At 30.7% G+C, this 17,383-nt stretch overlaps 3 protein-coding genes across 3 annotated transcripts; all 3 read left to right on the plus strand.

Moving 5' to 3' along the window:
* The first annotated feature begins 5,028 nt into the window (after positions 1 to 5,028).
* On the plus strand, positions 5,029 to 9,289 carry LOC122592977 (cytochrome b-c1 complex subunit 6-1, mitochondrial-like). The gene is made up of 4 exons (XM_043765310.1): positions 5,029 to 5,159; positions 6,306 to 6,390; positions 8,892 to 8,981; positions 9,072 to 9,289. Coding segments are annotated over exons 1-4 (210 nt in total). The 5' UTR covers positions 5,029 to 5,157; the 3' UTR covers positions 9,105 to 9,289.
* Positions 9,290 to 11,362: 2,073 nt separating this feature from the next.
* LOC122591807 (vesicle-associated protein 1-3-like) lies at positions 11,363 to 12,103 on the plus strand. The gene has a single exon (XM_043764041.1). The coding sequence runs from the start codon at positions 11,363 to 11,365 to the stop codon at positions 12,101 to 12,103; it is 741 nt and encodes a 246-aa protein (XP_043619976.1).
* A 4,506-nt stretch (positions 12,104 to 16,609) lies between these two features.
* On the plus strand, positions 16,610 to 17,383 carry LOC122591808 (vesicle-associated protein 2-2-like). The gene has a single exon (XM_043764042.1). The coding sequence runs from the start codon at positions 16,610 to 16,612 to the stop codon at positions 17,381 to 17,383; it is 774 nt and encodes a 257-aa protein (XP_043619977.1).

A 17,383-nucleotide genomic window follows, 5' to 3' on the forward strand; every position in this document is an offset into this window, starting at 1 on the left:
TTATGCAGGCGAAAGAAGGGTTCTCCAATTCTTATTATTTATTAGGGTTTTGATGATGATGGAATCGAACGGAAGGTGTTTAAATCAACAAACATCCGTCGATATTATGGTTTTTACTTTTGGGCCCTTCCATAATCCATATCTCCCGATCTTTTCTTTTATTACTCGATTTTAGGCCCGGTTCAAATACGGCCTTACAACTTTATCAGTATAAGATGTTAGTTTATCATGGTTTAAACTTTTAATTTACAATTTTTAGTAATAAATATTTAATCTATATTATTAAACTTAGAGTTTTAAAGTGAAACTTTTTTAAAATATGTTCATCTAAGTTGTTTAATGTGACATACATAATGAGGATCAAATTCTAACCTCTGTTTTCAGAGGTAAGAGCTCTAACTACTGATCCAACCCACTTGGTTTTTATTCAATTGAATATATATTACTTATTTTATTATTGAAAACAAAAAAAGTATAAATTAAGGTCAAAATTGAAAAAACAAAAGTCAAGTTTAAGAAATCGAAAGTTGTGATTGGTCAATAAGTTTTTTGGGCTAAGTGTCTTTTAATATACTAAAAGAAAATACTTTATGGAAGAAATAAATTAGAAATAAAATGTTAAATTTTTTTAAATTAGTTAACTACAAATTGTAATAATTAAGTATTTAATGGGGTAAAAAGTGTAAATTATTGATGGAAAATAAAAAAAAGTGTAAATAGTTAAGTATTTAGTAGGGGTGGAAAATGTAAATTATTGATGAAAAATAAAAAAAATGTAGATTAGTGAGATTTTTTCTACAAAAAATAATATAAATATAATATAATAATATATTTGGATAATGATTATTAGTAATTTAATTTGTATCTATACTAATAATGACATCATCAATTTTCAATTCGATAAAATCGAGAGTTATAATTGATTAATAATGTAACACCTTGCTTTTAAAATATGGATTTCAAATTTTTTTTAAATAAAACATTCATTTAATGCGGAAAAGTCCCTTTTAAAACAAAATCATTTTCTCTCAGGAAATGTCAATCATAGTTTTGGTGTTACTGATTGCATCACAACGACAATTCAAGAAATCCATAAACAACCAAATGGCAATAAAGTCTTAATCAACCTAATAAATAAACGTCTAGGAAAGATGAGGCAAAACTATGGCAATTATAAGTCTTCGTCATAGCAACCATCTACTCATGCCTCACTCTATGCAATCTTTAATGACCAATTTGAGGAAACACAACATTTTCAACAAAACAAGTGTCAGCTTAAAAAGTCGAGTAAGATAACCACATGTTGTCTAAAAGGTTGCTAATTAAATCAATCTTATAAATATCATACGCATGTCAAGCATATAGCAATCGTCATCACATGTTAAGCATATATCAATCATTATCACAAATCAATCGAATAACACAATAGATTGATATCATTCCTACATGTGCCTAGCAACCTCAATCATTTCATCAATCATCCTTATCAATCTATATTTCAATCTCAATCATCAATCATAGGTTATGCCATTTTTCTATCGTTAAGCAGTGTCTTATGTCACAAGTAAATCAATCGCGGTTGTGCATAGGCGGTCATTCGACCTTTCAAAGGTATAATTGTCATTTATCATTTCTTTTCTCTTCAACTCAAGAATACAAAAAAGTTATATCTTCACTTCTTTTCATCTCATTTCCATAAAACTCAAGAACATACAATATATAAGAACTTCCGTCTCTTACCTTTTATTTTATTTTCATTTCAATTCACATCTTTTCTTTATTTTTTAAAAGAAACTCAAATACAAAGTGTTATGGTCCGTAGTCTAGTTCAAACCTTATATCAAATATTTGTTACTTACATGTCCTAAAATCAGAAACAGTTGAATCAGCGTTATTTGGGATAAAAAAAAAAGCCTTCGCTATCCATACGTTCTAAAGAAACTTCAAAGATGCCAAATCTTTGTACTCGTGGACTAGTATGACAAAAATGTCACAAAAAAGCTTAGAAAAAGTTGCACAATTTACACATATAAAAACTGTGGTTCATCTTCACAGTCAAAGATTTGGTTGAGATACATGAAAATTTGTCAGTGTGGGAATATGATATAAAGAAAGGAAGACCCTTAAAGTTATTATCATGATGGTTTGTTGGTGTATTTAAAAAGTAAAGAATGAGAGAAGATTGCATTGTCAAGATCTTGAAGATTGAATGTTGTCTCGAATCTCTACATATATATAAGGCTATCTCAAAGTGCTCGGGTGGCAGTCTCTTAGCCTGTCACGTCAATATTTTCCTACATGTCATCACGATATCGATACAGAGACATGTCAGCATCGATGTATGCGCCTACTTTGCTTAGTAGGCCTTTACATAAGTATCTAAGAGTGTCTTGCATTTTTAAAAAATAAATGTTTGTGTTAGGATTCAAACGTGACACTTCTAGTAAGGATGCTGTTTTTTCCAACTCACCTAATGGGAGATTGATGTTGTACTTCCTATTAAATGTTATATATACTTTACAAGTTCTTATATGTAAAATTGTGAGTTTTATATAAAAACAACATCAAATTTAATATTCTTTCTTTCCTTTTAAATTCATTAATTACATTTTCCTTTTAAATGATACCACTTTTTATGTTCATTTCTTACAATATATAAATGTATATCTGTATCTATATAATATTAAATAAAAAAAGTTATTATAAGGTGGTAAATTCTTATATTTTAGATTAAACACTAAAACTTAGGTATGTGTCTAATACACAATACATACGACATTTTCAATATAGATGTTAATTTGTTATGATTTCAAATTTAGTATACTATATTTTGTTAATTAATTTTAATCTATATATAAAAACTTTGACTTTTATATTTAAATACTTTTTAAAACTATGTCCATCGATATTTTTATCGTGACACGCTTATCGATATTTAAATATTAGAAAATCATAATATATTCATTAAAGTTGTAGATTCTGACATAGTTAAGATATTTGAATATTAAAAAAAAATCATAACAAATTATTATCATTTTATTTGTTTTATTGTTACACTTGATGTACTACATTCTTTTTTTACACAACTAGGAGTAATTTCTTATTATTAGATGAAACATATCCTAAATATTTCTATAAGAATATGACAGTGTTGTATATGTTTTCTATAAATATGTTTTTTTTACATACTTTATTTTTATTATATGTGTTTAAAAAAACTCTTCAAAAAAGAATAATAGTACAAGTACTTTTATATATTTACATTGATTTTTATTTATTTTTAATTTATCAATTTTATAAATATAAAATAGAACGTACTTTTAGTTATGATATATATATATATATGTGTGTGTATATATAAGCTTCTATTTTTTGGATATACATTATCTATTGTTTTCAATGTAGGTAAATACAGTCAACTATATATTACATATTATTCTTGAGCTATTATATTATAATTATTGGTTAAAAAGTGTAAATTTGTGATGGAAAACAAAAAACTGTAAATTACAGTCAAAGTTGAAAACAAAAGTCAACATAAAAAAAATTGAGAGTTGTGATTGATCGATAAATTATTAGAGCATCTGTCTTTTAATATATAAAAAACTACCTATATTTTTTGTTATTCAAAACTTGACATTGAGGAGAAAGTTTATTTGAGGGTAAATTCAATATGTGAAAATGACAACGGATCCGATTTTCACGAAGAATTGTACACTCAAGTTTTTCTGAATAGAATTAAAGTGCCTAGCATACCACGCCATCGTTTGATTCTAAAAGTAAGTGTACCAGTTATATTACTTAAAAGCATGGATCAGCCAGGTCTAACGACACCAAACTTTTAGTAAGGAAACTTGGTGAGCAGGTTGACAAAGCCTCGATACTTTTTGGTAGCAATACTCGGAAATTTATTTTCAACAAAGAGTATCAACAAGTTGTATGTTGCCTTTCTGATAGTCAAAAACAAACAATCATAGATGGTTTTGATTTTGGACAGTGATGATTTAGTTTCAATCAATTTTACAATTTTTCTTATGTAATAAATTCTAGGTACCTTCAATTTGTATACGTCTATTATGTTTTATTTTTAATTTTTTCAATCCATATGAAATGTTTGTTTATTATATATAAGTATTCATTTTTTGTTAAAAATATTCTTTTATTGTATGTTATTTACGATAAATTACGTAAAAAATAAAATAGATCGGTGGAACGCACATGGTTTCACCTAGTAGTAACTATATACCATTAACTTGCTATTTAGGGGAAAAAAAAGCGCATACATAGGTTAAAATAGAAACTAATTTGATAAGTATATATCTAATACTCCTTTATAATGATTATTCACCTCCTATTTTAGGAAAGAGTTAGAAAATAGTTAGATGAAAAATTACTAGATTGCCCTTAATAAACAACCCATAAGAAAAGGGTTATTAGATATTACCAAAATTACCCTTAATGAATTAATTTACACTTTAAATCCTTATCCTCTAAAATATAACTATCACCATTGTATCAACTTACACGGTTAGACCACTCGACACCAATTATCGATGTCATCGATCACCACCCGTCACCGACACCACTAAACCACCGTCGCCGCTTTGCGCGGGTACAATGCTAGTAAATCAATAAATAAACATGTTTAAAAATTTAGCGTTACCATCGAAAATGAAATTAGTAAAAAGCAGCACGGTTGGATCAGTGTTAAACACCCTTGCCTTTGGAGACAGAGGTCATGAGTTCGATCTTCATCCTATGCAAAGGTTGGAGGGCCTTTTCAACCATTTAGGTAGAAACTGGAAGCAGACTATCTACTTAGGTAGAGGTAAGGTCTGGCTACATCTTAACCTCCCCATACATCGTTGAGATATTGGAGCTCAAAACCCGCAAAAGACGTCACTGAGCAGTCACTTACTTAATTTTTATCGAAAATGAAATTAGTCAAATACTATAAAAAATGAAATTAGTCAAATACAAAGTGAAGCCAAAAAGCGATTTTGAGGGATATAGTCTTCCATTTTGTTTCACCCCCCATCAATTATTTTATTTCTGTAGCTGGTTGTTTCTTCCGATCTAAATTAGTCAAACCTGCCTGCCTGCCTGCCTTTCTCTCATTATCTTTCACAGCTTACTTAGCTCGATTTTATTAAACTTATGTAAGTCCTTCTTCACTATCTCTTTATAAATTAATTACTTGTCATTTTTCATACGTATTTATTTATTTAATCAACTGTTATTAATAGAAGATACTAAAATTCTTTTCAAAAAAAAAAAAAAAAAAATCTAAAATCCTTATAAATAAGCACAGAAGCAATTTTTTCTACAAGCGCTTGTTATTGCTTATCTGCTTAATTAAACAAGCAATAAGTAGAAAAATAAGCAATCCCAAACCCCCCCTTCGTGTGTGTGTGTGTGTTAATGTGTGAATTCAGATGTCTGGTTTAAGATTTCTTAAATGGTGTTTGGGTGCAGTTCTGAATAACTATGGTATGGGTTTGAACAATAGACTTAGGTGATAGACCGAAATGTTTTGTAAATATTTCTACTATTGGGATTTCCAAGTTAAAAACGGTGTCTTTTTGAGGGAAATCTTCAAGCTAACAAATATTTTTTAGTCGTTGTAATGATACAAGATTTTTGTTATCTCGATCAATATCCGAGTAATTATTCTTGGTTTTTTTTTTTTTTTTTCGGTTTAGTATGTTAAAAGATGTTTAGGTTTTTTTTTCTTGGGTTGAACATTTTTGTATCCAACTATCTATTCACACTTTCACAGCGTTTATTTATATATTGATATGAATTGTGAAAAAAAGGGTAAATAGGTGGGAATCCTCTTGCCCCATATACAATTTTGGTACCCAGAGATAATACCACATAGAACTCCCGCCGGTAAGTCACCATCTTCACACATGGATCACAAGATATAGTTTGTCCACTTGCCATTGAAAAGTTTTCAACTTGTGACCTAGAGCCTTCATATGTGGGCCCATGTGGTCACATGATCAAGTATGAAATGTAGTCGATACATAAACCATCACATGGCACATAATTTGGAACATTCTAGAGATGCCATAGTGTTCTAGCTCTATGATAGTGTAGAGTTCCTCATTAGGCCCGTAAATTACAATGGTGGTGGTAGTAGTTTAGGACTCATTTTGGTACACAACACAAATCACATTCACTACTTCTCTTCTCACTTTTTGGAACCTTATATGCAAGCTGGTTTTGCATTTAAATGATGTATAATGTATGTATTGCTTAAAAGTTCTAATACCTTTGTTCTTTTGTTCTTCTATATCCAGGGCAGATGAAGAACCAGTTGACCAGAAGAAGTACTTTGAAGATTCATGCAAGCCCAAGTGTGTTAGGGCTTGGCTCGAGTACCAGGTTTTTTCTTTCCCCTTTTGAAGTACTATGAACCATAATTTTAATGTTTTTAATTGTGTAATCTGTAAGCACATGTGTGTGTCTTACTGGTTGGGTATCTACAGTATTTCAGCCGCTTAAGCTTTATTGAAAAGATTTTTGACCTCAGGATGTGATAAGATCAGTACCACAAGTTTTTATTATTGACGAGGATTTTCAGCCTTAAGTAAGTTCTAAGCATTTGGTCGAATTTGTGATCTTAGAGGTAATAAGAATTGAATTAAGAACGATTATAAGTTAGTTTTAGATGTTGAGAAGCCCTAATTTACCATAGGTATGTTTAAGTGTTAATGGGCGTTAGAGGTGGAAATTCCAATCAATCTACTTATGAATGGTCGTTTAGAGGCGAAAGTTCCAACCAATTTAGTTATTAATGGGTCTATTCAGATTTAATTTTTTTTTCCTCATAAGTCAAAGTGGTATGTTTGGTTAAAGGGATTGGGATTGGAATGGGATAGGTTTCTATTGAATGTGTTAGCCACTTGAGTTAGCTCAAGTGACCAGCTACCCTCTACAAAGCCGGACCCTACCATGTATACCCTTTACCAATGATGGGGCGCAAGTTCAAATCCACCTGCAAGCATGTTTGAGGATATTTAACCATAGATATTGCTCATTTGTGGGGTATTTAGTGGAGGGGTCTTACTAGGATTTGTGTGGCATGGGCATGGTGGTACCAATGTGGTACCGGGGATCGGGGTGTTCCCTCCCATCTACACCTTTTACCAATCTATTGAATGTGTTTGGAATATAGGTTATTAGATTGGGTATAAAAAAGTGACAACCAAACCCATAGAAACACGTGGACTAAGGAAGTTGGGCTATATAATCCTTTCCTGGTATGTAAGCCTATACACTCCCTCTTGGCCCTCGGCTCTTTCTTTTTCATTCCCATGATTCTTCCACAAATCTCACATTAAAATTTGGGGTAATCGCTTGTTCTGCTTCTTCACAATAAAATAAAATGCTCTAATTTCCTTCTTCTCATTAAACAATCGAGCTCTTTTTTCAACTTCCGATCATCCTTTGTCACCACCTCCATGGACCTGCTTCAGTCAGATGTTGTCTTTGTTACCGCTGATCTGCTTCGATCTATCATCGTCTTTTTATTGCCTACAATCTCCTTACTTTCCTTGTAAAAGAAAGTTTCATAAATTTTCCTTTCAGTATAATGGAGGGTTGATGAATGATTGGTTTGGTTTTAATTTTTTTTGCGATCAATAAAGTAGAACTTAAGCATCTGGTTAGCTTATCTTTCATTTTACCTTATTAAAAGTATTTCTGCAACTGTTTTTATTTTTCACTTTGAACTAAGAACATGACTATTAATCCACTCTCAGTATGCTAACAGTATACTTGTAACATACACTAACCCACCAATGTTTACACAATTTGTTATCCAAAACCAGCATCAAACCAAACGATGTTAATAATGGAAATGGCTAATGGCACTTGAATGTAAGGAACTTCGGCTAAATTGCTAGTGTATGAACTGAACTTTTAAAAAACTGATCATTCAATTTTAAAGAACTTAGCAATACTTAATGTATAATCCTGTAAAGTTAGTGACGTGAATTCTTTTTAATATGTTTTTGCAACTTATTTTTGTAGACTTTTAATGAAGAAATTTATGAGTGGTTGATAACGAAAAATCCCCTGATCTTATATTATATGAAATATATACTTGGAACATAAAATAACCCACAATTGCGTATAATTTTTATTCAAACCCAACCATTAATCCAAGCAATATTGTTGGAAATAATACCGTAACCGTTACCTATTTCTACATCCGTAGTTGTAAGTATCCATACCCATTCTCATTGGGATTTCTAGTTATGCAACAGATGTTACCTGAAATATTTATCTAACAAGGAAATAGGTCAAACAAGTCTAAATTCTCTTCAAGTGTAGTAATGTTTTAAACCTTCTAAATCATTTATTTTCAAATCATTATATGGTATAACCAACTCACTTAGGTGGGTTGGCCTCCATCACGCCATTGAGGGCCTGTTATCTTGAGGGACGCGTGTTCGATTCTTGCCAAAGTCAAGACTGAGAATGGTAGCTAACCATCGATTCAAAAAATCATGGGATCTAGCAGGCACCAAGGCACCAATGCGGTACATAGGAGGGGCCGAAGGGATTCCAAACATCGATCTACCCTATTTTTAAAATCATTATGCTATTGTTAAAATAACATAATTTGTCAAAATATTTGAGTGACACTAATCATGTTAAAAAATGTAAATTTAGGGAGTAGAACCTGACTTTTGAGTAGTCACCTAATACGTCCATTTTGCCATCTGTGATGGGTGTCATGCAACTTGTTCCGTTTTAGATAAATAAACTTAGTTTTTATGTCACTCAAGTATGTGCAGTCCGATAAAACTAAAGGAAAATTTTGTATGAAAGGTGTTTGGTTGTCACGTTTCTTACTTAAGATCAATTGTTTTCCACAGGGATGTGTGAAAAGGGTGGAAGCAGATGAAACTGGGCACAAGCATTGCACAGGACAATATTTTGACTATTGGCAATGTGTTGACAAATGTGTAAGCTTATTATCCCAACCTGATGTCTCGAGTCAACCTACATGTAAATTTTTCCTCATTTTTTTAAATACAAAGATGATGTACCTGCAGGTCGCACCTAAGCTATTTGAGAAACTGAAGTAATGAAGAAAACTCTGATGATTGTGAAGACGATATTGGCAATGTGATGACTGTGGCCGAGTTGAAGTGATTGTTTTAACGTACTATTGTCTCAAAAGTCTGAATGAATGTTGTATTGTCGAAGATACTCCCTTGTTTATCTGTCTTCTCTAAATTTGGTTTTCTTATGATAAGATGTTCTATCAAAATATCTTGACAAAGCAGTTCCAAAAAAAATAAAAATCATCTTAACAAAATGAAAACATTTTGTGAGATGTACATACTTGAGAATTGAGATACATACTTGGTTTCGTTGGTTAAGCCAGTCGGATATTATGGAAAAATTAAATGCATGGACGTTGAGGAGGTTCGTTTAAGTCTGCCGATTCTTCAGCTAAGAATTAGTATCGATACCAACAAATTAGCTACTTAATTAAAAAATTCTTTTGATTGGTTTTAATCTTCTATATATCTTTGAATTTTGATACTTTAAAAACAGCCTAAAGGCAGTTTCCGGTTATTTCGTTCTAAAATTTTCCAAACCATCAAATAGATTTGATTTTCACGAATTTCAAAGATTCCAAGTATTGTTCTAATTGTTGCAATTTCCTGACTATTTAAATTCGTATATATTTATTCAATATTATATATGGAAAATGTTAAATATAACTGTTAGTATAAAAAGCTTATACTTTTCCTATCTAAGCTCACTCCTGAAATTTATTTAGTATTAGTAAGTATTTTATATTTTATTAATTTATTTGTTTAGAAAACTTAATTGGGATATTATATCGGGTGAAACACTAAACCAGTATATTGAATAATGTAACCCATGTTTTTCAAAATCAAATGTTATTCTAAGAAAATGATACAAGTATATGATTAGATAATAAAAAAATATGTTATTTTACATTAAGTTTGATTATTTTTATTAAACTTCTTAATGGAGGATTTATAAAAATTAAAACTTTAATATGATGTCATAAATACAATTACATAAAAAAGTTTATTAATAAGAAAAAGCCTCAAAATGACAAATAAGGTTTTTTTTTTTTAAAACAATGATTTAATCAAAATTTTGTTTTATTTATATAATAATAAATAGATACAAGAGATAATTTATGTAAAAAAAGTAACATGATAGGTTATCCTAAAAATTAGACTAAAAATTCTTCTAATATCTTAAAATTATGGCAGGTGAATTTCATAAATTCTCTTTACTAATCTTATCGCTTGTCATTTGTTCTCATATTATGATTAAAAAGATTCATAGTCTATTTAATTAGGATAATTAATCATTTTTCATAGAATAATTAAGATTTTTTAAAATTGCTTTCAATTTTATAGATAAAACTGAACCAAATTTAATACTTAAATTAAAATCAAAGGTTTAGATTAAAATATCAAGTTTGAATCTAGTTAACATTGATTTTCATTCAAGTTTGAATCTGCTTAACCCTTGATTTGCATACAATCGAAATCTAGCAAATAACTTCCTAGTTGAAGCTTATTGCATTGTCGCCTCTTGTTGCGTCTATAATCGATCTAGAATGCTTTATAGTCTTTTATCAGTTTAGTTTTGTTGATGGTGAAAGATCTTGGGTTAATTGGGATCATTAGTTGGGTGATCGATGGTCGAGGTTATATACCGAACGGATGTCGCCCTCATCCGTGCGGTCTTTTTTGCATGAGTTTCCTATCTGCATAAGGGAGGAACCGTGCGGTTTGTACCCTGTTAGTTCGCAATTGATCACCTGACTCTATACTTTTGAAAGGTGCAAATCGAATAGCATAATGGATTCGTATATTTATGTATGTTATTTATTTTATTTACAAATGGGGTGAAATTCCAGTGATACTGTCATCATGTAACCACATGAGCATAAAGTTTTCAAAACTTGTCAAAGACAAGTATATCATGCGATTCATCTGTGAGGATGGTGACTTACCGGACATGATTTTTATGCGGTGTGCGCTCTAGGTACTAAGATGGTATATGGACTAAAAGGTTCTCTCTCATTTACCTTTTTCTCTTTATTTTATTATTTATTATCTTATTTGTTTGTTAATTTAAAAAACTTAATTAGGATAAAATAGCGGGTGAAACAGTTTTTCATAAAACTAGGATGGGTTGTTATTTCCCCTCTATAAATACGGGTGGCAGCCAGAATGTACGTATATATATGATATCTCCACACAATCCCAAAGTCGAATCTATATATAACTGGTCAAGTTAAATACAAGGAGATTATTATTTGATTTATTGTATCTATATATCAACAATGTTCAGTGCTGTGGATGATCATAAAGATAATGGCGAAATTCAGCCCGAAGAACTAAGGTTCACCTTCAAACCCAAGACTCAAATGTCGTGTACCGTAAAGTTGATCAACAAATCAAATCTTTCTCATATGGCATTCAAGGTGAAAACCACACATCCGAAACTCTATAGTGTAAAACCAAGAGCAGGCCTTATCAAACCGTATGAAACATGTGAAGTCGTAATCATGAGACAGGCTCAACTTGTAATGCCTCTTCCTCGCGAGATGGCCAAGGAAAAGTTTTTGATTGAAAGAATATTATTGTTAGTCCCCGAAGATACTACTACTTCAATCAGCAAGGATAACATCGCAGCTTTATTTACATCCGAAGATTGGAAAAAACATATAGATAAAAAGAAACTTAAGGCGGTCATGACTACTACTGATGATGATGGTTGTCATACATTACCGGTTAATATTGAAAAATTCGGTGCAAGGCTAGGTGATGTTGAAGAGCGTATACGATTACTTGAGGAGCAGAAGAATTGTTGTAGTAGTGATCAAAAGAAGAGTGCTAAAGATGAGAAACGTATGGCCATGATGGATGGTAAAACTACTACAGTGGTTAATTTTCAGAAATTCGCTGCAAGGCTAGACCATTTGGAAGACCGATTACGCGAGGTGCAGGAGAAGTGCTGTTGTGATGAAAAGAAGAAGAAGAGTAAACATTTATCCTTTTTCACCAGGTGTTTTAACATCTAGTAGTTAATTGGTTGGTTTAGACTCAATAATTAGTTTATTGTCATCTTTATCAGAGTAATTGTTTAATGATTAAACTTCTTTTGATTGTCAATAATTTTTGAATATCTTTTCAGTTTTGGTATTTTTGTTTGGAAACATATTTAGGAGTAGAACTGATGTATATATTTGGCATTGTTGTTCAAGATCATGCAAATTAAAAGTGCAAACACTTATAGAGTAGTAAACTAAAAGTGCCTCAACTTGACATGACTTGTACCTTTCATCTCTAAACACTATAACAAAAATGGCAATTATGGAGGACGAAAATCCTCACAATAAGTCCAATAAGTCCTCGCAACATCTCCATCACATTTTTTGTAATTTTCATCCCCAAACCAAGTAAGTCTTTGACATTTTTGATAAGTGTAAATTACGGTTTTAGTTCTTCTAAGTTGTTGAAAATTGCACATTTAATCCAATAAAAAAATATATTTTTTTATGATTTTTAAAAAAAACATTTATAAAAAAATTATTTTTTTCTTTTTAATAGTTTATTTTTGATGTGCATCTTACTTTGAATTTGTGATACAAGATATTCAAGCAAAAATTTTCTTTGGATTACTTTTTTTCTAAAAATTAGCTTTAAGTATTTTTGTCACGTGTTTTATTTATATTTTAACTACTAAAATTAGATGGATACGACTTCAACAACACTTTTGTTTCCCATTTTTATTTTTATTAACATGTTATTATTTCTAGTTTATCTAGTATATTAATAATCACAAAAATAAAAAAGAAAAGTATTCGAATAAATCAAATATAACTTCTGAAATAGTAGCTTAAAATAATTATATGTGTTATTATATAAAAAAGTGAACATATAAATTGATAATAAACTTAAAAGAAATTAATCATAAAAAACTGTTTTTTTATATTTTATTTGAGAGATAATAAAACTAAATGATGTGGTTGTTCATTTTCGTGTTTAAAAGTTAAAACCCTCTGAAAAATTAGTAAAATTGGTCTAAACTTAATATTTTTGTCGCATGTTACTTCCTTTAGTTTAATGTAGTCTATTTATATTCGTTAAAAAGTGCCCCTCACGTAATGAAACTTTTACTTAAAATCCATCACAAACTATAAGGATAATTCTTACAGCTAACTCTAAATTTTATTTTTGTTGCCATTGATCTATTGTTAATAATCTTAAGTCCCGTTTCTTTTTCACCTGATAAATTTAATAGTTAAAACTTATTAATTAAGTCAAATTATATATATATTTTTTGACTTAATAAACAAAAATAATCTTTAATTACATATCTTTCAGATAATATATACAAACATTATTTATACATTTAAAAATTTAATATATTCAACACTTTTTTTTTGAACAGCGGGTGGGAAGGTCATTCCATCGAGCTGAGCAGTTATATCCAAACGGACAGTATGCTCAGGGTTCGAGACACCTTACACCGCTGGTACCCCCAATGGGAGCCCATTTTACGCTAAAAAGGTAAATGTCCGAGATCAATGGAAAATATAAAATTCGATCCCATGACCTCCAATCCAACATCCCCTCTCGCCAAGGTACTCAGAAGGTACCCCGACTGGCCACTGCGCCAGAAGCTAGTGGTGTATATATTCAACACTTATTAACTAAAAAAGGAAACATGCGAGAAAGAATTTTTGTTCTTCCACTACTAGTAACTTCCAAGTAAGTTTTCAGATCAAACAGATTTCAATAATTTAAGAAAAACACATTTTGATCACAATTATCATATACATATACATATGTTTAAACATATTTTCGGGCATACTTCTTGGTTTGGGTTTCTCTCTTTTCTCTCTCTCTCTCTCCACTCTTTTTTCTTCTCACCTCTAACAGCTTTTTCTCCTGGATCTTGGATCGGAGCTTCAGCCTATGATTTCAAGATCCAGATCGATTATTTGAGATTGAGAGTTTGAGATCGAGATTATTCTTATCCGGTTAAAGTTTCCACTCCGGTGGATCTAACCATATTTTTCACTCTTTGGGCCGGAGGTCCCTTCCACTTTGGTGGATCTAGAAGCAGCCTCTATACATTTGTATAGGGGTAAGGTCTGTCTACATCATACCTCCCCTTATGCCAGGATTGGATAGTTGTCGTTCATATGCTTAAACATATTCAATGGTAAAAATTATTCTAATTCTAATTTTCCAATATCAAATAATACATTATTGGAAATAAAAAAATTGAAGTAAATGAAAACATATTCAAGAAAACATCAAATGAAATCAGATCTATAATTATTTTTTTTCTATCAATGTAGTTTGTTTGTTTTATATAATAAAAAATTAAACTTTATTGTAAAAGGTCCAAAAGAATACAAACACTTTTAGCAATGAAAATGATCAAATTAAAACATTAAAATTAAAAATCTACAAAAATATATATGAAAGATACGAATAAATTTCTGAGTTTGCCTTGTTGGCATGCTCAGTGGTCAGGTGATGTATGATGATGCATATTTTTTTTTTTTTTTTTTTTTTTTTAGTAAAAAAATTCATAAATTGGTAAACCTATTATTTTATTGATGAAAGGAGCCAGCGAGGAGCTAGATTGCAAACAAGAATGTAAAGAAAACACGTAAAACATGGGTACATAGATAACTCATAACTGAAAATTAGGAGAATAAAAAATTAAAGCTACACCATTTGAGCCAGTCAAAGTCCAGGTTCGGTGATCGATTAAATATCCATTGAAAGCTTGTTCTATTAACGTCGATCATGGCAAAACGCAGGCTGGGAGTAAAAATTAAACCTATTTATTTTCCATCTGTTAAGTGTCACGTTGACTTGTGGTGTCATTATAAATGCTTACGTAAAGTTTAACTGGAAAATAAAAATACATTTTAGTTTGTATATACTAGCTAATCAACCCGCATATTATGCGGGTACTTGAATAGAATTTGATTTTTCAATGATATACCATAATGAACGTCTTTAACTTTTTATTACGTTGAACACTATTATATTGTATAATTTGAGTAAGCGATGTTAAAACTACAATTTGTTCAAAATTTATAGTATATATATCGCATTAGCTATGTTGAAAAGCTAATGATAATTCAAATCTTATACCTTTAACTCCCAAATGATATTATAATAATTAATTATTCTACATATTTGTTTCCCATTTCAATAGAAACCTTTCATGATTATTTACTAAAAATATATTAAAGTCACAATATCTTGGAATAAGTTTCCATTATTTTTTTTGCCCACTTTTAAATATTATTAGATGATGTCATAAAAAAAAATCAAGATTACATATCAAGAAGTCTTCTTAAAATAAAATGACATCATCACAATCTTGTTTTATTAATACTAGCATGGTAACCGCGCGTTGCAGCGGGGTACCATGGTAAAGACTTCAACAAAGTAATAGTAACAGATTGTTGGTTGCAACGACATTAGGGCTGCAGAAGGCGAGATTGGAGCGCGTCTATTGGAAGCATTGATGGAATTACGTACCAGGAGTTTAAGGCTGTGTGTGCGAGTGTCGACGATGTTTCCATTTGCGCGATGAAGAAGCATCGGGCCTGTTTTTGCCATTTGAGGACACAATATAAAGATCGAAAAGTTTGTTGATGTTGTAGTATTAAAGTTTTGTGTGGAATGAAAGCTATTTATATACAACTCAATAAATCATAGCATTTTATAATTATGGAAATTATTATGAATTAAGTAAAAGATTGTTCCAAAAGTTTTGAAAAGTTATAAATTATATATTAATGGGTCGTTTAAAATTATGTATATATTGATAACAATGATTTAAAACTTACCATAAGTAGGTATTTTGTGCAGACATTTGTTACTCGTTTCTTAAATTTGAAAATTATGTATTGAAAGAATGAATTAAATACTTACCATACGTATTATGTATTGATAAGAATGAGTTAAATACTTACCATACGTAGCTGGTATTGATACTTTTTTGCTTGAGATAATTTCAAGTGATTTGATTTGATATGAGGGCATAATAGACATTTTTCTCCTGTAACTTTCAACAGGGGCCTATATTCTTTAATAAGGATATACATACATAATATTTTAAACTGGTAATATAGCTAGTTAAATAATTCAATAAATACATGGTAACTTTATTATTATATAAGTAGAGTTATCTTTAAAGATTTCTTAATTAGAAATTATATCTAAGGTACGTAACTAAATAATACAGTAGTTTTTATCAAGATTAACAAAAAGTGATCGAGTTAAAAATAAAGCGCGTTAAAACTTAAAACCCTTCTAAAAATAAGGTGAACTCTTGTTACCATAAATGAAAGATGAAACGGTTTTGGACTCTATAAACTACTACAGCTAGGATTGGTTGTTATTTCCCATCTATAAATAAAGGTGGGCAGCCATGTATATTATATTCATCATACTATACAACCCCAAAGTCGAATCTATATAACTGGTCAAATTATTACAAAAAAAAACCCTTCTGCGATTTATTGTATCTAAATATCATCGGAGCAATAATGGTGTATGTTGCGGATGTTAAAGATTATGGCGAAATTCAACCCGAAAAAGAGCTAAAGTTTGTTTTCAAACCCAAGAGTCAAGTGTCGTGTACGGTAAAGCTTACCAACAAATCAAATCTTTATCATATGGCATTCAAGCTGAGAACCACACGTGCGAAACTCTATAGCGTAAAACCAAGAGCAGGCCTTATCAAACCGTTTGAAACATGTGAAATCGTAATCACGAGAAAGTTTCGACGTGTAATGCCTCTTCCTTGCGAGATCGCCAAGGAAAAGATTTCGATTCGAAGATTATTGTTAGTCCCCGAAGATACTTTCATCAGCGAGGATAACATGATTGCGGCTATATTTACATCCGAAGATTGGAAAAAACATATAGATAAAAAGAAACTTAAGGTGGTCATGACTATTACTACTACTACTGGTGATCATGATTGTTGTCCTACAGTACCGGTTATTAATATTGCGAAAATCGGTGCAAGGCTAGGTGATGTTGAAGAGCGTATACGATTAGGTGAGAAGCAGAGGAATTATTGTAGTAGTAGTGATCAAAAGAAGAGTGCTACTAAAGATGAGAAACATATGGTGAAGCTGGTCATGATTGATGGTAAACCTACTATAGCGGTTAATATTAAAAAATTCGCTGCAAGGCTAGACGCTGTGGAAGACCGATTACGTGAGGTGCAGGAGATAAATTGTTGTTGTGAAAAGAAGAAGACTACTACTAAACATTCATCTTTTTTCACCAGATGTTTTAACATCCAGCAGTAG

This window comes from Erigeron canadensis, chromosome 3 (assembly GCF_010389155.1).
Source record: "Erigeron canadensis isolate Cc75 chromosome 3, C_canadensis_v1, whole genome shotgun sequence".
Lineage (NCBI taxonomy): Eukaryota > Viridiplantae > Streptophyta > Magnoliopsida > Asterales > Asteraceae > Erigeron > Erigeron canadensis.

Bases quoted from the DNA above. Each gene is read 5' to 3' on its own strand.
- LOC122592977 (XM_043765310.1), top strand. The intron at 6,391-8,891 runs GTTTTTTCTTTC...TGTTTTCCACAG, and splicing joins GGGCTTGGCTCGAGTACCAG to GGATGTGTGAAAAGGGTGGA. The intron at 8,982-9,071 runs GTAAGCTTATTA...ATGTACCTGCAG, and splicing joins GGCAATGTGTTGACAAATGT to GTCGCACCTAAGCTATTTGA.
- LOC122591807 (XM_043764041.1), top strand. From the start codon at position 11,363: ATGTTCAGTGCTGTGGATGATCATAAAGATAATGGCGAAATTCAGCCC.
- LOC122591808 (XM_043764042.1), top strand. From the start codon at position 16,610: ATGGTGTATGTTGCGGATGTTAAAGATTATGGCGAAATTCAACCCGAA.